The sequence below is a fragment of the Megalops cyprinoides genome, chromosome 20 (assembly GCF_013368585.1).
Source record: "Megalops cyprinoides isolate fMegCyp1 chromosome 20, fMegCyp1.pri, whole genome shotgun sequence".
Classification (NCBI taxonomy): Eukaryota; Metazoa; Chordata; class Actinopteri; order Elopiformes; family Megalopidae; genus Megalops; species Megalops cyprinoides.
This window is the reverse complement of record NC_050602.1, coordinates 13,038,809-13,066,352: the sequence shown is the minus strand read 5'-3', so window position 1 is coordinate 13,066,352 and position 27,544 is coordinate 13,038,809. Positions and strand designations below refer to the sequence as shown.

General features: G+C 41.2%; 2 protein-coding genes across 3 annotated transcripts in view; one reads left to right on the top strand and one right to left on the bottom strand.

The window, feature by feature from the left end:
* The window catches only part of LOC118795268 (collagen alpha-5(IV) chain-like), a 39,767-nt gene extending 23,004 nt beyond the window's left edge, over positions 1-16,763 (bottom strand). The window contains exons 1-18 of one of the 2 annotated variants that reach the window (XM_036553634.1): positions 16,381-16,763; positions 8,163-8,219; positions 7,805-7,894; positions 6,449-6,493; positions 6,197-6,241; positions 6,030-6,092; positions 5,827-5,880; positions 5,523-5,549; positions 5,279-5,347; positions 4,952-5,014; positions 4,707-4,742; positions 4,554-4,601; positions 3,697-3,771; positions 3,101-3,145; positions 2,421-2,483; positions 2,272-2,316; positions 1,051-1,104; positions 609-650 (exon numbers count right to left, since the gene is read on the bottom strand). In XM_036553634.1, coding sequence (XP_036409527.1) covers positions 609-650; positions 1,051-1,104; positions 2,272-2,316; positions 2,421-2,483; positions 3,101-3,145; positions 3,697-3,771; positions 4,554-4,601; positions 4,707-4,742; positions 4,952-5,014; positions 5,279-5,347; positions 5,523-5,549; positions 5,827-5,880; positions 6,030-6,092; positions 6,197-6,241; positions 6,449-6,493; positions 7,805-7,894; positions 8,163-8,219; positions 16,381-16,461 — 1,002 coding nt within the window. In that variant the 5' untranslated portion in view covers positions 16,462-16,763. Of the gene's footprint in view, positions 1-608; positions 651-1,050; positions 1,105-2,271; positions 2,317-2,420; positions 2,484-3,100; positions 3,146-3,696; positions 3,772-4,553; positions 4,602-4,706; positions 4,743-4,878; positions 5,015-5,278; positions 5,348-5,522; positions 5,550-5,826; positions 5,881-6,029; positions 6,093-6,196; positions 6,242-6,448; positions 6,494-7,804; positions 7,895-8,162; positions 8,220-16,380 lie in introns of those variants that run through there. The other variant, XM_036553635.1, reaches the window with a different exon arrangement.
* Positions 16,764-16,868: 105 nt separating this feature from the next.
* LOC118796108 (collagen alpha-4(IV) chain-like) overlaps positions 16,869-27,544 on the top strand; it is a 32,186-nt gene continuing 21,510 nt past the window's right edge. The window contains exons 1-6 of the mRNA XM_036554939.1: positions 16,869-16,926; positions 17,906-18,154; positions 19,627-19,669; positions 25,647-25,706; positions 26,316-26,450; positions 26,874-26,918. Coding sequence (XP_036410832.1) covers positions 18,099-18,154; positions 19,627-19,669; positions 25,647-25,706; positions 26,316-26,450; positions 26,874-26,918 — 339 coding nt within the window. The 5' untranslated portion in view covers positions 16,869-16,926; positions 17,906-18,098. The remainder of the gene's footprint in view (positions 16,927-17,905; positions 18,155-19,626; positions 19,670-25,646; positions 25,707-26,315; positions 26,451-26,873; positions 26,919-27,544) is intronic.

Here is a 27,544-nt window from a genome sequence, read left to right as displayed (position 1 = left end):
GAGTGCCGTCACTACGGTTGAGAATGCGCTCTGACTGCTATATTAATGAGCCTGGCTTTTTGGTGTTGTGGTCAAAGTTGCATGTTTGGTACCCCGTAGACCTGGGTTTGAGGCCGGTGGGGTGACTGCTCTCACCCTTTGCTACAAAGATAGTTTTGATTTCTCTGACACTTTTTTGGTTCTGTTTGTGTTATCTTAGTCTTTACTATTATTCTAAAATGTAGAGAATAGTAAAAATAAAGAAAAAACCCTTCTATGACAATAGTAAAAATAAATTTAAAAAAACCTTCTATGAGTAGGTGTTATTCAAACTTTTCTTTTCTTTTCTACACAAGCGTTTTGGCAGGGCTTTCCTGCTACCCCAAGACGAAAGTGCTGTCAGGATTCCTGCTCATGTTCTCATTGCATTTCCTTTCATAGCACCACTCCACATACTGACAGACCCAGCCAATCAGGGGAGGTAATTTTACTGGAACTTGACAAAACAATGCTCCTACATAGACAGATATTGAAACGACTGAGAAAAGGATACTACTGCAAAAATTATTATTATTATTATTATTATTATTATCACCACCACAATCATAATCATAATATTCCTCACTCACCTCTCCTGGAGGGCCAGGGGGACCCCTTTCACCCCTCTGTCCCTGTAAACACAAAAACAGCACATCACACTCACACACACAGTAACTCAAATACACACATGAATACAGCACACAGAAACTCACAGGCATACAAATACATATATGAAAACACCCACACACAAATACTGGTGGCATTAGTACATGACTTACCTAGAGAGAGTAATGATTGCTTATCCAAACAGGCAGACAAACACAGATCCACATACAGCCATATACACATGCATACATACAAACAGACTCACCCATATTCATGAATACACATGGAAATACATCATACTCGCCCAGCAGCAACACACAAGCTAACTAACACACATTTAGGCATGTTCTTGGCCATTGAGAAGAGACTGAAATAAAAATCAGAAAAAGTCTTCAGTCTTTTTTCAGAAGAATCTGAAGAAATTACCTGTGGACCTGGGACCCCTGGGTCACCTGGGTAGCCAACATTACCTTTGCTACCCTGTGAAAACACAATAAAGAGAGAGCTCAGGACAGAGCTATTTAACTGAGAAATATCACATCTCATTTACTGAGAAAGATACAGTATTCTTTTGTTGCAACAGTGAGTACTATTTGTAGCAAGAGTTTACTTTTGGTTTGTTTCATAGAAGGGAGACATTTACTCTTTTCCCGAATGTTAAGCAAACAGCTTTCAAAATAATTTCGGGACTACCTCACATAAGGGTTTGTGTTTTGTAACTCTGTCAAGAGTCAATATATGTTATTTTTTTATTAAATTAGGTTCAGGTGCCACACTGTAGGTGTCACAGTAGCCTGAAGTATACTGACACAAAGCAGTGCAATGCTGAACTGATTTACTTAGAGAAATCAGTGCAGTATAGATCTGATTCACTGAAAGAGTGTTTAACTAAGACGGATCAGCGCAGTGTATATCTGATTTACTACGAGGGATTAGCACAGTATATGTGAAGGAAAACCTGTCCCCCATGACTATTAATTGTTTAATTGTTAATTATTTGAAAGACAAGAATCTTGTCTTTGAATTTTCAGCCTTGACAATAATTGAGCTCCTTCCACATCAAATGCAGATTTGCATTTCACCACATGGTCTTTGAAGTTTTCAAACTGTAGTTCAATTGTTATCCTCTAGCTGCCCATGTAGGCACTCTAATTTCAATACTGACACATAAATAATCATAGCTATCAATTGAATAGTTGATACAAACAGAAGTGAATTGGTGCAGAACAGAGAAATTGACGGAAGGAGACTGAAATGAAATGTCACACAAATAGTATCAAGAGGCAGTCGTCTGAGTGAGCAAGTACAATGACATCCACCTGGTACACTGCAACCTGACAAATGCGATTTACATTGCACAACTCGGAATATTTGAATATAAAATATAGACAAATTTGAATATAAAAAAGACAAATTCTGACATTGACACAGGTGAGAGTGAAATCCTCTATCAAAAACACAAAAAAGAAGGATGCCATTGAAGATTTGGCAGATGTGTTTTGTCTATGCAAACATCTTCCTGGAAAAACTGGAGCAGAGAAAACTATGTGCATTTTTTAAATAGGTATGTAATAAACAGCAATAAACTGTAATGTTGTTGAGTTGGTAGATGACTGACATGTGACTGCAGGTTGGCACTGTTTTTACCATTAATCCATGACCTCCATAGCTGCCCTCCTTCCCAACCTTCCCCTGAAAATAGAACAATTATAGTAAGTGGCATCGAGTCTAGTTAGTCTAGTCTAATAATGAAATGTCAAATTTATCAGATGAAGAGTTCCCAGGCTCAGCTATACCTCAGCACCCGGCTCCCCATTGTCACCTTTGACTCCTTTCTGTCTGACTTGTCCAGGTAGGCCCTGAGGATATTCCAACAGACAGAAGGGTCAATACAATATTATAGATGGACAATGAAACAAAAGGCCAACACATGATTACAGACAGGCAAACAAGGGAATCCATTTTATAGACCAACAGACAGACAGGTGAACTGACTTTTACATACAGGCAGTCAGGCAGACAGACATAGTTGCTGTGTACAGCCCCTGTTGCATCTCCCTGGAATCAGTCAGTTTTGTATTGTGTGTGTTATATACACATTTGTGTCACATGCACTTTGACTGCAGATTTGTGTGGTTTCCTAAATCACCTCATCATCCCTCAACATTTTCCTGTCTATGCCTTGTTTAACCTTCTTAATTGAGTTCACCTGTGTGTAGTTAGCCTGGTAGTTAGCCGTGCATTTTGTTCTCAATATAAACCCTGCCTGTGGCCTGCTTCCCTGCTCAGCGTTGAGCTGCCCTGTCATGTGTATGGTCCTGGGCACAAAGCTTGGTGTTTTCAAGCCTCCAGTAATGTTACTTTGTTTCTTTATAATCCTGCTGTGTGGTTTCTGCTCTTGGGTTCTTCCTGCTCATGTGTTATAATCCCATTGGTTTTTGGATTCTGCGAGTTCCTGAGGTGAAATTGTACTTACAGGTGATCCTTGACAGCCCTTCTCACCTTCATCTCCACGGTCCCCCTGCAACAAAACAGGCCAGAACTCACCCAGTCTCCAAGGTACGTACAGACCCTACTGTGATTTCACTCTAAGCCCATCCCTAACAAAGCCTACAACCTAAAACACTCAAGCCAGAGGTGCATTCAACAAAACTTTGAACAGTTTTCTCACAAAAGAAAAGGATACTTAAAACCTTTTGGATTGGTTTGGTGGGAAAGTCAAAAAGGCAAAGATGTTTAGCCAAGCGCATCAGCCATCATAGTTGTGGCTGCCACTGCAAAGACTGGTTTTAGACAGTGAAAAACTCCAGCAAGCATTATGTATGTGTGTAAATGGATTATTTTTTAAACTAGATTGTAGCTACATTGTGGTTCGGTAACTGCAGTATTTCCTATATATAATCTGACATGAATTATTAATTTTACTCATATATAACAGGCTGTCTTATTTCAACTCGCAGAAGTGACTGAACGACCCTCTCTCACCTGACTCTCACCTAAGTGAACACATTGTGTTTGAATTAAGACCAACCCAATCTGAGATAGCTCTGCCCTCAGCCCACCCAGGTTTACCTTAAGTTCCCGGGGTGCAGTTGCGTATAGTTTTATTCCTTTAATCCCGGGAGGCCCAGAGGGACCTTGCTCACCCTGAAAGAGGAAGTTAGACAGCTCTGTACTCCACCTAACACAACAGTTCCAAACACCACAGGGGTGGGGCGCACATTCAACTCCTGACCCCTTGGATGCCCAAAAGAAGCCAGGTATTATATTACTACTACTTTTACTTGATTACTACCTATTACTAGGTAGTAATCAAGTAAAAATCAAGAACCAGGTAAAAAGGAAAACTATATACCTACAGACACATTGGTATGTCAAATTAGCTTGTTAGGTTATTGTGAAAAAGAATATGGCATGTGCACACTGTCAAAACTCTACATATAGACTATGGGCTATAGATAACAATGGCAGCGCTGTATGTAACAGTGATAGGGCTACAGATAACAATGGCAGTGCTGTAGGTAACAGTGACTGGGCTATAGATAACAATGACAGTGCTGTAGGTAACAGTGACTGGGCTATAGATAACAATGACAGCGCTGTAGGTAACAGTGATAGGGCTATAGATAACAATGACAGTGCTGTAGGTAACAGTGACTGGGCTATAGATAACAATGAGAGCGCTGTAGGTAACAGTGATAGGGCTATAGATAACAATGACAGTGCTGTAGGTAACAGTGACTGGGCTATAGATAACAATGAGAGTGCTGTAGGTAACAGTGATAGGGCTATAGATAACAATGGCAGTGCTGTAGGTAATACTGACAGGGCTGTAGATATCAACGACAGTGAAGTAACAATGACAGAGCTGTGGGTGTTAATGGCTGAAAGTACGCCCTGTCGCTGTGATTTAAGGTGTGAACTCTCACCTTAACACCTCTGGGACCTGGAATGCCTGAGCTCCTCCCCTCTTTGCCCTGCAAAGGACATAAAGAACTACATCACCGGACACATACACACACATAAAAACACATACATACATGCATACATACATATATACATATATTAAATTAAATTGTCACCTTTTCCCCTGGTGTACCAGGGAAACCCATTTGGCCCTGTAGACAGGGAGAACAGACATCACAGTCATACAGTAACACTTGACACATACATCACAATCGACAGATCTGATCTAATCAACAGAATTTCTAATATTATATAGAGAACCACATACACACTCTTTGTAATACCAACCAGGGAATCTAATGTCCATGCAGGACCAGGTGCACTGCATATTATCTCTCACAGCTAATATCACTTCTCTCACCGGTGTACCAACTGGACCAGGAAGCCCAGGGAGGCCCATTTCTCCTGGATATCCAAGCGGACCCTGCAACACAAAAAGATGAGTCTATGTAGGGCACACTTAGCAAGAGAGAGAGGAGATATGGTACTGGTGGTTCTGTTGACATTATTGGCAGTGTAGATATTTGTTCTATTGGTGATGTTGCTGGTATTATTGGTATTGACGGCATTGCTGGTTTTGGTGGTATTTATGATATTGGTGATACTGATTGTATTGCTGCTGTTGATGGTATGAGTGGTATTGGTGGTATTGGTGGCACTGTGGGTGCTGATCAGCTGATTTTCTTACAGTATTTCCTGGTCTTCCCTGTGCCCCTGGTTGTCCTTTCCCTCCAATATAGGCAGGTGAAGGGTCCCCCTGTCAGAAAACCCGACATGGACATCACACCACGCTCATACTCGAACACATAAACACACACACACAATCACACTCACAGACCCACTCTCAGAAATATACACATATATACTCTTACACAGGAGTGCACACACACACACACACACACACACACACTTGCAAAAATACACATACAGACCTTACTACCAGGTAGACCCTGGACACCCTGTAAAAGAAATTTGAAACATTAGCAAAACTTCTCTCCCTAACTGTAGAGATCTGTTTATAGCTCATACACACAGCTCATATATACCCATAAGTTTGTGAGCCAAGAGAGTCAAGGAGAAAATGCAGGGAGAATCACTCTGAAAGCAGCATGTAACCAGATTGATGCTGAAAGAATCTAAACTCAGCAGTGACCACCAATGACTGACAGCTGAACTAAACCCTGACTGACTGCTGAACAATAGCGATGACTGAAAAAATCAGGAAAGAGTTCTTACTAATGATCCATCAGGTCCAGGAAAACCAGGGCGACCAGGATATCCCCTCTCCCCCTGCAGACACAGACAGGTCATCATGCATGTGTTTTTGGCAGTACGCAGAATATTAAGTGTGTGTGTTTGGTAGGGGGACACATAGTGTGAGCATTTGAGGGGAGAAGAGGGGGAACAAAGCCGTACAGACAAAGAGATCATTAGCATACCGCTGTCCCATTGCATCCTGGGGCACCTGGAGGTCCTATTTCTCCAGCATTCCCTGGTATGCCCTGCTCAGACATCCACACAGACAGATAACGTCATGCACACACTCCAGGGCACAGTCACAGAGCAAGAGGGTGGGGCAGCATTATGAAATAATTGTTTATCATACCGGCTCTCCTGGAGCTCCAAAGTTTCCTGGTTCCCCAGTAACACCCTGTCACAATAAACCACCACAGGCAACACACACATGCATAAACACATACATGGACACACACACACTCGAAGACACCACAAATACATAAACACATATATATGTATAAACACAAACGCATGTACAGCCATACACATCATGTCTGGGTGACAGAACAATGCGTCATGTAATTGGTGTTAATGTAATCATCACTTAGAAAGAGGGAGTCACCCGTTTTCCCTTGGGTCCCTGGACTCCAGGATAGCCCACATTCCCCTATGAGAGGGAAAAAAAAAAACATTTGTTGTCAGCTGCTGCTTCCCAAAATGACCAACAGACGTCCTCATAACATCCTGTCTGGGTTTCTGGCTGCTGCTTCCCAGGACTACCACCAGATGTCCTTGTTTCCTGTTTGTTCACTGTCTCATTTAGTTTAAGTGTTACACCTGTGTGTAGTCGGTCATGTGCTTTGTCTGCTGTTTAAGCCCTGCCTGTTCACTTGCTCATTGCTCAGTTTTGAGTTGCCATTCTTTGTGAATGCTTTTTGTGTTCGAAGCCTGCTTGTTTGCCTCGTGAGTCTTCCGTAAAGGGAACTTTGTTTTCTTGCAACCAAACTTCATCTCTGACCGATCTCTGCACTTGTTTGCATTTATACCTTAATATTTACAAGAAAACATACTGTACACTGTTTAAATTGTATGTACTTGATCAATGTGGGGCATGGCTCATTTATTTTAGTTTTATTTCATTGTGCATTACCATTATATTTACCTCAAATGGTCAATTTCATTGTGCATCTAAATCTTTAAATGAAAAGCATCTTGATGTCTGACTTCTCCCTGCAGGATGTAGACCACACCTCTGCCTCCATTAACCCCTAATTATTCCCCATCTCCCCAATTAACTCGATACTCTGAACAGCTTTAAACTCTAAACAGACTTTGGACCAGCTTGGCACCTCATGCGAAACCCCCACCTGCAGGTCAGGCAGTAAAGGGGTCCAAGACTTTGCAAGTTCGAAGCTAGGGAATGTCATTAGTAGAGTAACACTGGTGTCGTTCCTCCCGGTGGTAGGGTGGCTCACGTTGACAAAGGTTCCATTGTCCCATTGCTCATTAGCTCCCTCTAGAGGCTAATCAGGTGCCTGTCTGTCAGCGGAGATACCCTCCACTTGCATTTGCTGTGCTCTAGACTTCTACCATACCACTGTACTAGGGGTTTGCTTCAGTATTTCTGCATGAGTTTAGAGGATGTTGTGGTGGGGTAAGCTAAATGTATAATATCTGATTCAGAATCCGAAGAATCAGAATCAGATTCTATTGGCCAAATATGCTTTCACACATTAAAAGGAATTTGACTCAGGTTCCAATGTTTCTCATAGCACTTTCACAAAAAATTCCAAAGTTAACTTTAAAAAAGAGGAAAAGCGTAAAAAACAACTGGAATTAAAAAAAAGAGTTGCTGTCTGCTGCAATCACAAACTGCAACCACTGAAAATACCACAGAAACCCCTCAAATGACTTAAAACACCCATCACTAATCACATCACCATGTGGTGCATGTGGTGAATAATGTAACAAATATAACCTTTGGGCCATCAAGTCCTGTACGGCCCTCTGGGCCAGGAAAACCAGTGAACCCAGGTGCTCCGTCTGGTCCTGGGAATCCTCTCTCACCCTGCAGGAGACAGACAGGAGGATGGAGTGAAGACAGTGCTGCAAATTACCTGTTTGATGCAGTGCAATTAGTCACTGAAGCTATAGAGGGCAGTCAATGTTATGAAGTATGTGGAGAAGAGGAGGAAGGGGGAGACCATGGTGGAAGGCTCTCCACAGTGCCATGTTGCATCTCTGAAGAGTTATGGAATAATGAGTTATGGAGCTAGGGAGACACAGTGGAGCTGGGGGGCGGGGCTGGGGGCAGGGGGTGTCCTGCCTTGTCCTACCTTGTCGCCTTTCACACCATCACAGTGACATCCGGCCTTCCCTTTACACACACAGACCTGGAAAAACAACATGACCACCATTATACAAACACACACCTGAAAAGAACAACAGAATCTCTACACACACAAACCTGGAGAAAAACAACAGGATCATCACTACACACACACACACACACACACACACACACACACACACACACACACATACATACACACCAGGGAACAATGAAATAACCATTAAGTACACACACGTATATATACGTGTACATGTAGGAAATGCAAAACAGCACACACGGAAAAATACACCTGACCTGATTGACCTGAAAGTTCTGAACCGTCTTCGTGTCCCTTTTATTTGAAGGTGAGAAAGCAGGCGTACACACAAACTTTCCCACAGTGATGTAGCACACAGATGTTTCACACTGTTGTCAAGAGTCGCAGTCCTTTCCCCAAGGATCCGGCAATATTTACCACATAACAGCTGATAACAGCTTTGTGTGAGGAGTGCAAGCCACAGCTCTACTACAAACATGTTAAATGTTCAGCGTGAGACCATCTCAACCCTCTCTTCAGCTCCTGAGAAAAAAGTGAATAAAACACCACTCCCCCCCCCTCCAAATCCAAAACCTCAAAGCTCACTATCACCCCTATGATAGATGGATAAGATGCCATGCCATGCGTAAGATATCCACACATGCAGATATCATAACGTTTGTTGGGAGTTTTGCCATTTTGGCATTTGCCGTTAAAGATGGAAACACTGACCAAAACACCCCTATTTTTGATTTGCAAGTCACTGAAATCACGCATAACACCACATATCCAAACTTTGCCATGGTGTTACTATGAAAATCTGACACCTGGCCATGTTTGGACAGACAGAATATTGTACTATAAGAACATGTGGCATGAACATAAGGCATGTGTGTTATTGATTGTAGATGAGAGGTCATTAAAATGCATGCAAATAGTTTTATTTAAAATTAAATTTTAAAAATGATCATACTGGCCTGAACTCCCACAATCTGACTGTGAATTACATTTTATGTTACATTTCACTGTAATACTGGCATTTAGCAGATGCTCTTATCCAGAGTGGCTTACACAGGTTACAACTTTTTTTGCACAAATGTTTGCACAGATTTCTTGAAACAACATCTCATGTTCTCAAAACTAGTATCACAACACCATTCCACATACCCTTTCAAAATGGGTTCAGATTTTCAATCTGCAACACTCTTAACACAAAGAGCCAAACTGACTTGCAAAATTCTTATTGTAAGACACAAAATGCTGTGCTTACATGCAAAATACAAAACTCTAAATCACAAGCTGAGTCATTAGAATACAGCCACCTCATAGCCACCCCCTTGTACAATGGTGAAATGCTTATTAGTAGACACACAGGTCATTAAATGAGTTCAACATTCATTTGCAATCACGTCTCCCTACTTCTAACATTACGCAGGTGAACAGCACAGCAGCACAACTGGTAATCACTTCACAACTACATAAAAAGCTGCTAGAAAACCTGTATGGCGTTTTTTACAACTCTGAGTAGACTGATGGAGTTGGTATTGATGGGTCGTGGCCTAGGTCGAGACTGTGAATGTGGCCAAGGTAGAGGTCGTGGACTCCACTGCATTCATTTTGCCTTGTACAACATACAAGATTTTGATCCAAAAGTCTAAATCTATATATTATACATTTATAATGTTACTTTAAATGCAAAATGTCTTACTGTACATAATTTCAAATACTTACCACAATGTAAGTTACAAACCTTTTGCTCATTGCTGTTTGGGTAATCTAAATATGAGGAAATGATCATTGCATACTCTGTTTTGATGGGAATTATTTTTAGTTTGATGGCATGATTTGACAAAAACCATTTTATTTTAAAATGCAGAAATGATTAAATTTCAGTAGTGAACATATCCAATATTCTAATGCTATGACAAACTTTTGCATGATTTACTACCATATTTTATAAAGTTGTTTTCATTTGGCATGCTATATGGAGTTTTTAGCCTTAAATTAGAAATATGGCATTTTGCTGTACCATCGAGATTTATGTGTGTTTATGGCCTGATCATACCTTATTATGGATGATTTTCACACATTTTCACTTCCAAAATGAATATAAATATGAAAATTTATCATAAAAATATTATTTTTACAAATCATTTTTTCAGGCAGTTCTCATGTAAAACTATAACCAATATAAGTCACTCTGGATAAAAGTGTCTGCTAAATGACAATAATGTAATGTAACAATGAACAGATGTGACCTCTTTCATTCATGCCTAACCTCTGACAGATAATTAAACACTTCAGCAATTTGAGTTTGTACAGGTGGAGTGTGAATTAGGGCAATTACTAATTAGAGTTTGGTATTTTCAGTCATGTCTCCCGTATGAGCACAGGAGAATTCAGAACAAGCTGTAAGTTAGAGCTGTGTGCAAAGTTTTTTTTTTTTTCAAAAGAGTCAACTGACATTGCAAAATGAGTGAATGCAAGTAAAATGTGCTTAGAGTCTTAGAGGTGGTTTAGGATTTTGATGCAGGAGTCCCTCAACTGATCATAGTTTGTATACTTACAGTCACAGTGTGAGAAAAACTGAAAGTGGAATTTCATAAAGTCTTCCACTCAGGACTACTCCCTATTTGCTGTTTATGGCAAGGCATTTTGGAGGTCAGAATGTCATGCAAACATGTGGTCTGGTATGTTAAAGCTCTATTAAATCTTGACAATTATTTGATTGCAACGTGAGCAAACAAGCAGAGGGGTCTGCATCCCACATACCGCTCCACTTCTTGGCCCGTTGCTCTGTGCTCTCATGTCATGCTGTGAGAAACTTCTTGCATCTAAGTGTTTTCCTCACCCACACTCTCTCACGACACTCCCAGAATCCACCACATACTTGGCGCCGCACGCACGCACGCAGTTCTGGCTTGCATGCGACGCAACATCACATACTTCACTTACTGTCAAAAGACGTTCTCCATCAGTATCAGGGCCACAGTTCAGCTCATTTTCTGGCTCTAGCACTCTCACAGAGTTTAAAAGGTCAATCTGTACATTCTGACCGAAGTCAAGCTTCAGTTTGCCAATAATAAACACACAGTAAATCAGAGCTGTGACCTGGGCAAGCAGGTGCCGGGGCGTCGTATCAGTTTATGTGAGCTTCCGTTGAACTTAGCCCAAGGAATGCGTATTTACACATACAAGTGGTGGAATGTGCGTTCTCGATTATAAACATCACAAACAATCAGTGCAGGAGACGCAATATTGCAGTTTTTCACATACACAGTGAACAACATAACAAGTTCTATGAACAAAAAACCCCAATCCATTCACTGAGTTGCCAAAAGAAAGACAATTTCAACAATACTATGAGCATTATTCTACATGCTTTCACACTAATTGTATATCATTAAGCCATATTGTGCAAAACCCTACACACATCATCAATGAACCCTCGTGTTTTCATGTACAAAGCACTGCCATTCAATAAATTAAACTCTCATCATTAAAACTTCAACTGTTAACACAAAGTCATCAAGGTGCAAACACTGACAAGCTCAACCTCGATCAATCAGCAATCAGAACTTTGGAGTGAATGAGAGGGCCACAGGTGAGCTCACCTGTGTACCAACAGGAGCAGAGAGAGCCAGGTGGCCACAGCAGTCCTGTTACACTGTCATTTGGGATAACGTCAGTTTCCACCATGCTGCTCTAGTCCACAATTTGTTCACTGACGTGTCTCGGAGGAGGGCACATGCTTGTCCACGCGCTCCCAGATTGACTGTGGGGGCTGTGCAATGGGACCAAACATCAATGACAAATTGGCCATTCCAACAATTCAGGGAATTGGCCATTTCCAAATTGGGGAGAAAAATGCAGAAAAAAAAATTACACAGATTACAATAGCATTCTGTTACAAATGTGACAAAGCATGTGGTCACTGATGCCATAATAATTTACATAATAGTATTTTTTCAGAAATTACAGTGTAATTTCAGGACACTTGTGTAAACAGTTGTGAAAAACTGTAACAAGTACCATAGAGTGCTTCCAGCCACCCTCTCCAGTCAGACCTGGCAAAATCACAAGGAGCAGCAGTACTGCTATTGGCAGCAAGGGCAATGAGGCACAGTAGTAAGAAGCAGGACTCACAAATATTTCTAGCTTGATTCCCCCCTGGGTTGCTTTTGCTGTACCCTTGAGCAAGGTAGGTAGGAAATATCCAGCTGTACAATTAGGAAATGTAAATACTGTAGTTTAGATAATTATTGATGAAGAATCATGAGGCGACCATGGGTAAAAGTGCTCATTTCAGGTGCAGGCTGAGCCCCAGAACCAGGGTTCAAAACTGACTGTGTCATTTACAACATTGCCTGGGAGTCCACATTGACAGGACAAATTGGCTTTGCTCTACCGGGGATAGGGGTGTGCAGGTCCGCCAGGGTCATTAAATTATACTGTTGTCATGTAGCAGACCAGAACAGCTTACAGGTTACGATTTTCAAACCAGCAACCTCTCAGTTACGAGCCCTGTTCCTTATTACTTTGCTACTAGTCCTCTCATCCCCTCATCCCTCAGCTCTTGGCTCCCTGGGACTTACTCGGGTGCCTATGAGTCAGATAGCATCAGGAAGATGCATCTATCCTCCTGATGCTATCTGCCTTCTGATGCTCTGTGAGCCTTGCGGTGAGTGAAATAGCCACGGTGTGTGCACATATGTACTGGAACGTTATATGCACCACACCTTACCCTGAATGGGTTCAGCAGTTGCTGTTGAGGTGGTAAGGAGCCTAAACATATAATTGGTGACTATTAATGGTTGGGTGGAGAAGGGAGAGAAAAGAGCATCAGCTAAGCAAATGCAAATGTGAATGTGATTAAAAAGGACAACTAACAGAGGCCAAAACATTATCCGTATCAGTCCAGCCCATCACCTGAACAATTTTTTAAACAATGCCAATACAATGCTGGAATGGGTTCTGATGCTGTTACCCCATTTTTAATGAACAGCGCTCACCTGAATGGAATCTGTCAGGAGTGAAGTCAGTTTCCTGTGATAACACAGACTATACACACCGGAAGAAACACACCGGAATGCAATGGCTGATGGACATAAAAGGCCATAATGTGCTTGTTAGTGTTTCCTGACCTGTCAGCCTGAGCACGATGCCATTAGACCCAAAGTTCTGTAACCTCAAACCGCAGCCTGACGCACAGACGAAGCAACAGGTATTACAAACAATTCACGTCCCCACAGACGCAAACAAACACCGGCCAGCTAACATATAAACGTACACACATAAACACACAGCACAATAAACACATTGCGTGCACACTGTATGTTTGTGCTTTACATTAAATCTGCCCATAAATCTCTTGACTTTGTTTGATTGTGCGGGATAAACATGCGCAAACAAGCAGAGAGGCCACCCTCACTCGCTGCATTCACAGTGAGTCCCACACGTGCCTGCTGTCCCACACATATCCATCCCTGGCTTTCCTGCGACGCACAGCATACAGTGCCAGTCAAAAGTTTGGACACGCCTGATTAAGACAGCGGGAAACATGCATTCAAAGGCATTTTGATCTAAAGACTTATGCCTGAATGCTTGAAATTCGTTTCATAGACGAACATAAATAGGGAAAAGCATAAATAAAACATAAATAAAAACATAAATAAAAAGGTTTAATTTTAAAAAATATTTTTGGCTAATTTGAAGAATCTAAAATGTAAGGCAATTTCCATTTGTTTATAACACTTTTTTGGTCACTGGACAATTCCCTTTGGGTCAATTTACAGTTTTGATGTATTGGCTATTATTCTAAAATGTGGAAAAGAGTAAAAATAAAGAAAGAAATGTGTATCCAAACCTTTGACTGGTATTGTATTTACCGTCAAAAGAGACTCTGAACCTTCCCTCCGATGGGGCCGAGGTCCAGCAGGTCTGCTATCTCTCTTACAAACCACTGACACCCTCTCAGCTGGGAGGGCTGGTTTAATGCAGTAAGATGCTGAATCAAATGCTTAACAGATAAGGTGTATTAGAGAATTCTGTATTGGAGCCCCGGCACCAGGGCTGGTTTACTACATCATTCCCAACCCTCCAACACGCACACACACACACACACACTATGCTGCAAAGCTCCTTGTTCAGGCTCTTGTCATGTCAAGACTGGACTACTGCAATGCTCTCTTGGCTGACCTTCCTGCTTGCACTATTAGTCCCCTAGATACAAAATGCTGCTACATTATTGATTTTCAACCAACCGAAGAGGGCCCGTGTTACACCTCCCTTTGTCTTGCTCCACTGGCTCCCTATAGCTGCCCGCATAGGGTACAAGGCCTTGTTTGTTGTGTTCAGCACAACCAACAAAGCTGCACCTACCTACCTGAACAGTCTACTACAAGCGTATTTTCCCTCCCAACCACTACGCTCTGCTACTGAACAGCGTCTGGTGGTCCCATCACATTGTGGCACAAAAGCACTATCCAGAACTTTGCTTTTGTCCCACAATTAATGAATGAATGAACTTCCACACATCATCCATTCTGTCAAACCCCTCACTATTTTTCAGAAACATCTGAAGACATAGCTTTTCCGTCCTCACCTGATCACTGGAATCACTACCACCTAAAGCAATTTTTTTGTCCTCTGTCCTATGACCCTATGGTTTATGTTTAATGTCTTTGTGTCTCTACCAGCTAGCTTTTACCTTGTCAGGCCAAGCATTGAATCTTGGTCATGCAGCACTTCTAATATTGTGACTCCGTGTATGGCTTCAGCTTGTGTTGTACTCTGCCTCAGTTTTAAGTCGCTTTGGATAAAATTGTCTGCTAAATGAATACATGTAAATGTACACACACACACACACACACACACACACACACATACACCCCATCCACAGACAGCAGAGAGGATGCCAAAGGAAGAAGGTAGAAGGAACAAGAAAGACATTGCCTGTGTCTGCTGAGAGATGCCTACTGGCAATCAGCTCAAACAGTGATATACCAAATATATGCCATCCACACCAAGAAAAGGAACATAACAGAGTGGCTGAGACCTGTCACCTCCATTTCCCATTGAGCACATAGTGCTGTATTTGGACATGTTTCTGGCCTAACTGGTCTTAGACAATGCAGGTGAACTTGTATTTCCCTCATCTGGTAACCCTCAAAACTGCACTTTCAACCTTATCACCTGTACCCCTGTACCCCTGCATACACCTCCCTGTCCCAGATGTGTGCCTGATGATGTAGATTATGGTGATCATGTAGAAAATGGTAATGACATAAGATCTGGTGATGATGCAGAATATGACAGGTTCAGTGGGTGTGCTATTGATGTAGAATGGAGGGATGATATAGGGCCTGGTGATGATGTAGGATGCAGTGATGATGCAAGGCATGATGCTGCTAGTTTAGTCTCAGTCACTGTTGATTTATTCTTACCTTATTTTAGAGCTGTATTGCACTGTTAAAACATATTAAAGCTGGATGCAGCACTGTTATAACCGGTTAACATCATGCATGAACACTGACAACATAAATAAAAGCATGTATTCTAAATACATATACTGTGTACAAGCTTGCTCAATGAGCACACACATACACACGAGTACATTGATTGCCCGTACACTTGCACATCCATCATCTGTACACTTACAGTGCCAGTCAAAAGTTTGGTCACACCTACTCATAGAGGGGTTTTTCTTTATTTTTACTATTTTCCACAGTTTAGAATAATAGGAAAGACATCAAAAGTATATAATAACACAAATGGAATTCTGTAGTAACCAGAAAAGGTAGTATTTTCTGGTTACTGCAGAATTCCATTTGACAAAAGGTTTAATTATATATATAATTAAACCTTTTGTCATCGACATCAATGTAACTATATCTATTTGTTTAACAAACAAATTTCAAAAATGTAGGCACAAGTCTTTAGATCAAAATGTCTTTGAGTTCAAAGTGTCTTTGTGTTCAAACTTTTGACTAGTACTGAACATGCATGTACATACATTGTCCATATGAAAGCATGTAAATTTGACCATACATACATCTACGTACAGTGATAACATATGTGTATCCTGACGGTACTCACACTCAAAACACACATTCGCAAACGTATGGAATTATTATTAACGCACTGGAGGAGAAATTGCCCTTTCTGCAATGGCGGTAGTACCTACCTCTGCAGCCAGAACTATACATTTCAACACCAGGAGTAGCGCAGCAGACCTCAGCAGATTTGAACCGAGTGAATGGGTCATCTCATCCCCTCCGCGAATTGACAGGACCTTCTTCCCCAGTAGACTCCCCTACAATTATCCAACGTAACCTCTTTCGATTAAGCAAATGTAGACTGCGAAAATAGCCGTGAAGAATACGGTCAACTGCAACAAGTGTGATGTCTGAACCGTCAGTACTGTATCTCCGCGGTTGTACCTCTCATCCCGAGCTCAGCGATCAATAGACCCAATAGACCCAACTGCTAAAAGCAGTTACTTATAGCCACATAAACTGATGGATTTTTCGTGGATTATGAGCAGCTGATGTGCACAATCAGCCCAGAGATTCGGCACGAGTGGGACAGTAAAGATTGAAAGTTTTGTATCTAGGCTAAGCGAGAGGGCGGTGCTCCCGCAGCTCGCAAAAGATGCGCGCAGCGAAGGTGAGTATTTATCACAGAACAAATTCGGACAGGCTCACGAGCAGGACCAAAGCAGCGGCATAGGGTGAGCTTTTTTATTATTATTATTGTTATTATTATTATTATTATTATTATTATTATTATTATTATTATTATTTCAGTTGTTTTTGCCTGAAGTAGAATTTTCAAGTCATGGACGCTCTCTTGAACAGTAAAGGAGCAACGGAAGAAATTCTTGTCTGAGTTTTGTATTTATTTGATGTTTGACATTAGAATTGTCAAGACAGGCTAAACAAGTCTTGCATCTGTGTGTGACATTCTGACTCAGTTTTACTTGTCTTACTTGTCTTTCTTCTTGGCCGATATATCTTTTATTGTACATAAGATTGTATCAATATCTACACTGAATGGTGAAGAAACAGGCTAGGAGAGATGTACAGGCCGTTCTCGACAGCGATGGCGCCTCCGGCTGCATTTATTGTTTAATCATCACTTGCTGAATTATACATACCTTGTTGAATCCATGCCTGTGGAGAAAACAGTAAAGACTTATTAAAAACATTCCAAAATAATAAGGGAACCACGGAAATTCTCTTCGTGGTGTCAAGGCATGCATCTGAGTCATTGCCAATTAATTCCTTTGACAGTTATTAACTCGTTTGTGGTGTTTTATGCAAATGAAAAGATAAGCATTTATCACTTAGATAAAGCACTTATCTGTATGCTTTCTAAACATGACAGGAAGGAAAATTAAGGCACTTTAATGGTTAGTGACACTAGCAAAATAAACCTCAGGTAACTGCCAAGAGACCTTAATAGTAGGCCAGCATTCAAGTAAAAGATCTGTGCAACCTAATTAATTGAGTGCTACTGGGGAGGAAACCTAGAGAATGGATGGTTTGAGACTGAAGAAAAATTTGTTAAGCAAAATTATTATCCCAATCCGATGGTTATATTGTAGGCTACTTTTATAGTTCTGTGTTCCACTGTTTGGGATTCATTGTCTTGATTTATGCTGCTCTACTGACTGTTCACCTGTCTGTGTACTTTTTTTCCCCCTCCAGCTGGACTTCCTGTATTCTGCGCTCTATGTTTAATTCTCAGACCTCTGGTGCTCTGATTCGGGTGCATCCACAAGGGTGGGTGTGTCTGTGCGGATAGAGGTCAGAGGGGAGTTTGGCACAGTGGCCCTTGAGTAACCACAGGGACAAGGGGCAGAGGGGAATAGGCCTGGTCTGCAGACAGGAGACACCTTGAATGGCACAGATGAAGAGCTATTCTGGCTGGATGAGCTGGTGTAATTTGACACTGTGGTGAGAACCAAATCCCTACCCTTACAGCATACAGTTTAACAGACCCTGATGGTCAGATTTGCTACAGTCAATATATTGTTAACATTTAAACAGTAAACCAGAACATGGCATAAAAATTGACCATTTATTCAGCATAACCAACTCAGACATTTTTTGCCGGAAAGAAACATTTTTATATGGCTTTTGGCATTATTAATATGGTGTACACTTAAATTGTGCTGTGAAAACAAGCAGTTAGACAAAGAAGCAATAAGAACATGTAAATAGGTAATATGTATGAATTAATAATGTGGGCAATAATATGTATGAATTAATAATATGTAAAGTGTAAATGTAAATTGTGTATCACTACGGACAAGAGCATCATTTAAATATCAGAAATATGACAGCAGTTTCTATCCAGTAAATCACAGACACATTAGGTGTTCACATAAATTGTAGAGTTTAGAATCCCCTTTAATTTGGTAGGCTATGCGAGAGTGAATGAAAGAGAGAGCTACAGCAACAGAAGGAGAAGAAAGTGCCAGTGGAGATGGTTGGTAGTGGCTGTGATATTAAGGCTGTGTTGGAGGTCATAGGATGGGTGGCGTGATTGGGGTGAGGAGATGGAATTGAAGGATGACCAAGGATGCAGGCGCAGGACTCCCAGTCTTAGTTTGTGTGAAACCAAGAGATATCTCTGATTCATGAGTATTTTGACGTTAATTACTGGGGTATAAAAGCAGTAGTGAGACCCACCCACAACCCAGGAGATAAGCAGTTTACACCAGTAGTTTGTTTTTGTTTTTTTATTTAATTAGGCTCAGGGTCCCAGGCAGATTTGCGCAGACTCACAGTGATTAAGTAAAGAGTAAATTAAAGTAAAATAAGAGTGCAATTATCATCATTATCACTGTGCATCCATAAAACTGTATGCGCGCTCTACATGTGTTTTGGCCTCTCCAAAACAACTACAAATGGAATATAAACAATATGGAATTGAACAAGCAATTCAGTCCGACAACACAGATAGTACTCTTTGTGCATCGATAGGTAACTATTTGGTTCTGGCATTAAATAGAATATCTATAAAATATCTTAATATTTTAACATGTAATGAAATGTACTTTTTTGTGGAGAATTAACCTATAAGTAAATTAAATATTTTTATATTTCCCCCAAAATTTTCTTTACTTCTGTAGCCTCTGATTGGTTGTGAAAGGGCACCCAGGTTTTCAGTGGGCGCCGAGTCAGAAAGTTTAAGAACTGCTGGTTTACACAAGTCACATGGTGCCTCTCATTTTAAACAGGGGAACCCACAAGACAGTGCCATATACATGCTTTGTAACATATGATGTGCATATAGCATATGATGTGTTCAAAAATATGGGTCAGCAGCATATGGCACACACAAGCAGATTCTGTCTGCCCTGATGTTTCAAGAGCTTTGTGAATATCAGGATCATTCTTTTCATTAATTCAATTTCTTACAGTTGGATCTTGCTCTTCAACGTCTCTGGACAGAGGGCCACTAATGTAAGTATATCATCATTTGCATTAAACAGCAAAATGTCGATGCTTTATAATGGTGACGTTTCCAATATTTGTGAGTGTCTTCCTACAAATTCTTTGATATTAGATATAATTTACTGCGTGTCTCTCTCTATCTCTACCATGCATGGAGCGACACAGTTTCTCTTTGACCAGTCAGATCACTCTGTGTGGAAGGGAAGAACTTGTTTAGGGTGTCTAACCAAACATTAGCGGTGGGTTTACATTATCCCGAGAAGATAGTGTAAATACTTAAAAAGCACTTCTTATTGCATCCATCATCTCACCTCATAAGCTTACTGGTGCAGACAATTTGAGTGTAAAAATGGGGCCAGTGGGGAGCCATATTGAAAGTGAAAGCAAAAGGCTGTTTTGTAAGACAGGTTTTGTGGAAGTAAATCCTTTCCTTTGGTCCAAATGTTTAATCTACATCTCACAAACATTTCCAAAGACATCCAAACATTCTGGAATGGCCAGAGTTACGGATCTGTAGAGGAAAGCACAAACATGCCTAAGTTCTTACCCTCACTGCTCTTTAGGAAGAGTTAGTACGGGTCTCATTGTCTCAGTCTGTGCCTTGGTCAGTATCTCAATCAGTGTCTGAGTCAGTGCCTTGTTCAGAATCATGGTCAATGTATCAGTCAGTGTTTCAGTCAGTGTCTCGGTCGGTGTTTCAGTGAGTGAGTCATTCAGTGTCTCAGTCAGCAGTCGGTGGTGACATGTATAGGCATTGCCCTCTGGAGTGCAGCCTTTGTGGGCACATAGTTTGCCTTCCCTGTACTGGATCCACACACCTTGTTGGCAAAGCATTCCAAACACACAATACAAAATGTTCTCATCGTCTAAAGAACCCTCCTGTTCAAGGTGCTATGTTTTGACACGTTTCTTTCCAGGTTTTTTTTTTTCTTTTCACATAAATCATTTCACCTCTAATCTGTCAGTCAGGATGTTTGCTTTTTTTCCCCTTTTGCTTTTGTTTTCCTTGGCCCTACTTAGGGGCAGATGACAAACAGGGCAGATACCAGGATGTCTGAGGTGGGAGCTGGAGCTGTGTTCTGGGTGGCAGCTGAGACAGGATGATCAGTGACCTGAGATGATAGAAGGTTACTTTCCTGAAAAATATCGGGACTGAATGGCCAAATGCCTGTGTACCCGAAACCAGCCTGGATATTGGTGGGTGTTACTGCAGTGGGTAGTGCTGTTAACAATGCCTGGAATTGTTCGCCTAGGGCATTGTTTTCCCTGGATTCACTCTTTTTTGTGTGTTTCTTGCATAGTTGACAACTCTTTTTTATGGTCCATAGACACTGGTCAGTGGCTGGAACTTGTGAGAGCAATGAGGTGGGAAAGAGAGCATGATGACCCCATTGCTCCTGTGGAAGTCAGTGGCCTTGATTAATAACTGTGAGGAGTGAGGAGTTGTCCAGTAGAAGTAAAACTTTCCTTCGAATAGAATCCTAGTTATGTTTTGCGAAATGTTGTAGAAGGACCAATAGAAATACATCCAACTGGTCCATCTCTCATGAAACGGTCATGATACCATTTCAACAACACTCCAGATGTTATTCGCTTCAAATTTAAATTTTACGTGACATTCCTCAGATTTTTGATAAACAGTGAAATATTTTGATTGTTGAAACTGGTTGTCCTTGACAAACTTGTTACTTGGAGAGAGACTTTTGGGTGCCTAAACAGCGGCATAGAAAGTGGGAGTGAGAGACATGCCCCCCCCTTCACAAAGACATAAATTGTCTCCCCATTCTTCTCGAAATTGAGTTACCATAATTTCATAGTGTCAGATTTCAAGTCAGATTTTAGGACAAAGTATGCTGAGCTCTACAGTCCTTCCTGATAGCTAGTGATAGCAGTTATTCCTCATATTCAAAAATGAGAATATTTAATTCTGACACTTCTATGGATATTAATACATGTCTAGACTGTGCACAATACAAGTAGAAGCTCAATGTACACTGAGGTTCTATGTTATTTTGTAATGGCCTCCTTTTAATGCTTTAATTAATACTGCCTTGGTGGTGAAGCATTTTTCTGAGGTATCTTTTGGATGTGATCATTAGGTAGCATTAATCAAACAATTTACGCTACATATCAAAAAATTACCGGAACTTATATCTTAGTGTATATATAAATTGTAGTGTTTACAGAAGTTCCTAGAAGTACCTCTTGCAATTAAACAAAAATCCTAATACTAGAGCATGAACAGATGTTGAGGGCAGTGAAGGAAAGTACCTGCTTTACGCCTTAATTTCACCAGTCATTTGTGAAACAACCTGACTGAAGTGTAAGGAATGATGTCAAAACACATAAATCAACCATCTAAAAACAATTATAAACAAGCTCTTCATGGACACTCCACAGTATGTGCCTGCCACTTTTGAGAACTGTGCCCCTGCCCTTACATAAGCCACAGATCCAGTCTGCTCTTGCCATTGCTGATAACACTGGCATTGCCAATAACAAGCTACAACAAATCTGTATCTCACTGGAGGCCTAATGTTGGAACTGGTCCTGGTGTGCTTTATAACCAATCCCCCGGGCGGTAGGATCTGGCCTGTAGCCTGCCGAGACTAATTGATCACCGGCACGGAGTAGTGTGACTCTGGCACATCCCTGTCCGGAAGTCGTGGTGTCAGGTGACTGCAGTAACGTGCCGGCCTAATGTGTGTCCGGCTCTTTCCTCGCATTAGCACTTTGGCCTGTTACCAAAACAATGCAAATACCAAGCGCCCAGGTGTTTGCCTGGTTGTTCAGTTGGGTGAGCTTTGAATGATTTCAAGCATGTCTTGGGCATGTTTGGTGTAATGATGTTTTGCTTTTTCTGCCTTAGGGTGTTTCTGGTCGGTGAGATTTTGCATGACCCCACTCCAGGTTTTGTATAAGGCAGGAATGTGTGTTTGCGCCAGAGCATACAGTAAGTCTGAACAGGTGAACAGTCAATTCCCTCTGTTGGAGTGGTTCTCCAGGCCAACACTGCTTTCCATGGTCTTTCTCTTTCCTGGCTACAGTGTTCCTCCTACAAAATTATTCTAGCAATTTTTAGAACCGATTCAGTTTTTTCGACATGCTTCGAAGTCCCAGCCCTCAGAAAAATCCACGTCTGTGAATTGGGAGCCATTGTCAGAGATGATGATGCTGCCTATTCCATGTCTGTTAAACTATCTCTTGCAAGAGTCTATAATGCTGGAGGATGTGGTGTCAGTCTGGCTCTTAGTAGTCAGAGTAATATTTTGCCATAATCAGATGGTCATTTTTTGTCAATGGTCCATTCCCACTTTGGACCCTGGAACTTGGGGAATCTGGTGGGCCATGGGTGTCTCCTTTTGTCGTCTGCTCTTTAGCCTGTTGCATGTGCTGCACTTGATGAAATTTTTGATGCATTTCTGAGGCAGGCTTCAATCCCTGAGTGGCCCGTAGGGTAACATCTTCTTTATAGGTTCAGTAGTCCCTAAATGCAGGAGATGTAGTCTGTTTGGAGTTGGGTCTGCCTTATTTGACGAGGGCTTGTAATGTCTGAAGTGCTGGGTCTTTGACTGTGTGCTTTGACTGATTCCAGCATCTTTGATGAGAATTTGATGCTGTTGGTGTGGTCAGTGCTCTCTGAGTCTGACGATGCCGCACACATGGAGGAGAGCGTGACCTGTGTTTGTATCTGTGTGTGATCATTGTCTACCTATGGTGCCCTCGACAGGCAATCAGCCATGCAAGCATTCTTAGCTTACTTTTGTAATGATCCCTGCCTTTTCCTGTTACTCCAAGTAACTTTTGCCTTTGCCAGTGTGGGAATCCCTCATTGCAACTATTGAATTGGTTTGCTTGAAGTGCCAGGTGTTGCTTACAAAGGAGGCAGCTCAGTCCATTAAGGATGTCATCATGTTCAGTGAGTATTGCTTCAGCTATTAGAGATGTGTCATTTGAGATTTGATCGGTGCTGCCTGTCCAATTGATGTAACACATTTGTGGTCAACATGGAGATGATTAGATCTCTCACACTTATCTGCCAAGAGGAGCTGGATCAGGGATTTCAGCATGATCTGGAGCTTCAGTATGTACGTGTTACTATTGTGCTCTACTCTGAAGCTGCACTCTCATCTTGGTGTTATTAGGGCTCCATCATACAGTTTCAGAGTGGCTTTGTGTTGTGCTTGTAGCAAAGTGATTTCTCCCATCTAAGGACTTTAAATGAAACCCGATGCAGGACATTTTGCTTTAGCATGTAGGGAGCCCAAGTTTTGACAAAGGGAGTCTTTTGTGTTTTTGTGTCTGTATACAGCTTTTGTATTACATGTTTACAGCTAGATATTTGATGTCGTGTTTCAGAAACAGCTTGAGTTTTTTCACTTGACCAAAACATGTTAATTATTTCACTAAAATGAGATTCAATTCTCAAAGCATCTGTGTTCTTATGCTTATGTCCTTAGTGCCTATGAAGAGTCTATCACAATTGAGCTTGTCCCTTAATGCCCCAAATTCACATGTGGACTAGGAAGCGTTTCTGTTAACACTTTCAAAATCTTTCCTCACTGGTCATGTGCAAAGTTGTAGCATGTTGTATTCTTGGCGTTTCAAAATTATTACAGTCAACCCATGTTACAGTCATTAATAGTCTCCCCTGTCTCAGACAGAGCCTCAGTCAAACTTCTCACCACTGGCTTTTGCCTTGAGAGAAGAGTGGGCTAACCTCATCTCATTTTCAGAGAAGTGAATGTCTTCTTGTGCATGCTTTCACATATAACCATCATTAACAATTACACTGCAGCTATTTAATCACTTGCCTGGTTCCAAGGAAGCAGAGCTAATTCAATGGTAACACAGTCTGGAAAGGGATTGTGTGTACTGCTAACAATAATAATGTTGGGATAATTGCACGTTGGAAACCTTATCTCAAGATGAAAATTATGTTACGTAGCCCTCTGGCACTAAATGGATCACATTTAAACAAGGTGGAACCAAAGTAATATTACACCCTTTCCTAAGAATTCCTACTTGAGAATATCTCTGAGTTCAGACAAGTTCCAATTGACAGCTTCATTGAAGGAAGTAATTGATAGCTTCTAATCAACAGTTTAATTGAAGCGAGTAACTGATGATTATGGTTCATAATTACATTAAATGACGCAAGGCGGGACTCATGCCAAGAAATGTTGCAGGGTCTGTGCTTGCATGCTTAACTGGACCCACCATCATGGTCCATCCACAGTTCAGACAGCTCAAGAAAAAAAGAGGTTTAAACCTAATCACTAACCTAACAGAAGACGCAGGGGTGAATGTTATGCTATTATACAGACCTGTCAACCTGGTTAGCCCATTTAGAGAACCTCCTGCAGACAGCCTTCCTTTTTGAGACACCAGACTCCATTGTCTCTCAACCTTTTTAGCTGACACAGAAAATCATATGGTCAGTATTTCTTACATCTTCTTTCAAAGGTCTGTGATACATCCAAGGCTGGAAATCAGACACCAAACATCAAAGGTTCCTATAGTGACTTCAGAAAGTGTTCACACCCCTACACTTTTTGCACACTTTGTTGTGTTACAGACTTAATCTAGTATAGATTAAGTGTATTCTTTTTGCAAAAATTTCTAAAAATGTTTTTGCTTTGTTTTGCAGGGTTATTTTGTTTAGACTGACAAAAAAACATTGAATCCATTTTAGATTAAGTATTAATCTAAAATGGATTTTCATACTAAAAAGTTTTCATACACAACAAAGTGTATGAAAACTGTAGAGGCCTGAATACTTTCCAAAGCCACTGTATATTCCTGTCTTGACTGAACTTTTGAAAGTAAGTATTAAATGATATAAAAATGCTGACTGTTGTAATATCTCTGTGTGTGATATCTGTCACAGTGAATGTGTGGGTTTCTTTACAGTACCTGTGTGCAAGGTATCTGTTACAGTATCTGTATGTAAGGTGTTTTTCACAATTCCTGTTTCTGGTTTTAGGTACCCTGTGATGGAAGAGACTGCACTGTGTGTCAGTGTTTCCCACCAAAGGGAGCTCAGGTAAGAAACTGTAAACATGACCTCACACTTACCTTAAACACACAATTCACAGCAATTCAGAGTATAAAGTCCAGTGGTTCTAGCTCCAGACTTCACCTCCCATCAGCCCCATGCTCTTTTTGTCAGGCTTTATCTGTTAGCTGACGAAATGACTTTCACAAGATATGGAGCATTAGGTGAAATGAATCCTCCAAGCTATTACCTGCTTTTTGTGTTTTCTCCTGTAAGGAGAACTGGTATAGAGGCTGCTTCCTTTCTTATACCTGCAAATGGTATCAAATTACACATTGATATTAGGATTCATAAGATCACATTTAATGTTTGAAATGGATTTGAAAGTTGTTGACAAGTTGTGGCTACAGGAGAGTTTAGTAGATGTAGTTTCATTAAGTCTACCGAGGTTTAGACCATAATAACACTGCACACAATGCTAAATTAAACTTGTGAGCAATCAAGCAAGTGAGAAATTTCCAGAGAAACCCAATGCAGCCTTCCACTGTTACAAATGTGCCTCCAGGGTAGGGTTATATGCATGACAAACTGTGATCACGCAGCCTGTGCAGCCAGATATCATTCACATCTGCAATGCAAACTGTGTTCTCTGCCCAGGGTGTGCCAGGAAATCTGGGGAGACAGGGTCCACGGGGTCCACCAGGGTCCCCAGGCTCTCAGGGTTCAGCGGGAGAGAAGGGGAGACAGGGTGAAATGGGTTTGCGGGGGTCAGATGGACCAGAAGGGGACAAAGTAAATATTTTCATGTCTTTTCACCTCCATCTCTGCACGTACATTGGTGCATGCAAGTGTGTGTGTGTATGTGTGTGTGTGTGTGTTTGTCTGTGTTTGTCTGTGTGTGTATTTGTGTGTTTTGTTTGTGTATGGGTTTGTATGTATTGATCGTGTATTGTTTGTGTGTATGTATATATGTGTGTGTGTGTGCATGTGTGTGTGTGTGTGCGTGCGTGTGTGTGTGTGTGTGTGTGTGTGTGTGTGCGTGCGTGCGTGCGTGTGTGTGTGTGTGTGTGTGTGTGTGTGTGCGCGTGCGTGCACGTGTGTGTGTGTGTGTGTGTGTGTGTGTGTGTGTGTGTGCGTGCGTGCACGTGTGTGTGTGTGTGTGTGTTGGTCTATCTCTGTGTTTTAACGTGACTGAACCGTTGTTCTATGTGAAAGGGCTTGACTGGAGTTCCTGGTTTTCCTGGACCGGATGGCATCCCCGTAAGTAAATCCTTTCCAGCTTATTGACTCCTTCAGATATCAGAAACCCTTCTGTAGCACTGGGCTCATTTGAAGAGGAGTGTCATAGGTTTAGCTGAACCCTGAGACCAAAGGAGTCTATGGCGTTCAGCAAGATCAGGGGGTTATATTCCACTATGAAATGTCTCTGATAGAATCACATGTTGTATCTTACTCTAGAACAGTGATGTTTCTAACATAGTTCATGTTGATGAGGGAATTAGAGAGGGCTTGTGATGTCTAATGAATTTTATTAATAGGTTTGTAATATTTGTGATAGCACATGAAACATTAGCCAAAAATACACCACATCAGAAATTCAGCAAGATTCAAAACACTTCATTGATTACTGCATGTAGCCAGCACTTGCACATTTAAACTCTCTATATATACTCTGTAATATACAATATCTACTCTATATCTTGTTTTTTGGAATGCACAGGTATCTGTTAGAACAGTGATACACAGGGATTGTCTGTGGCATCTGTACAACTAGGAGATTACGACCTAGCGTTAATGACTGAGAATGGATCAATTCCTGCTGTTTAAGCACTGCTGCTAAATGAGCACAAGACATGCCAGTACCAAGTAAGGCAAGAAAAAATCAC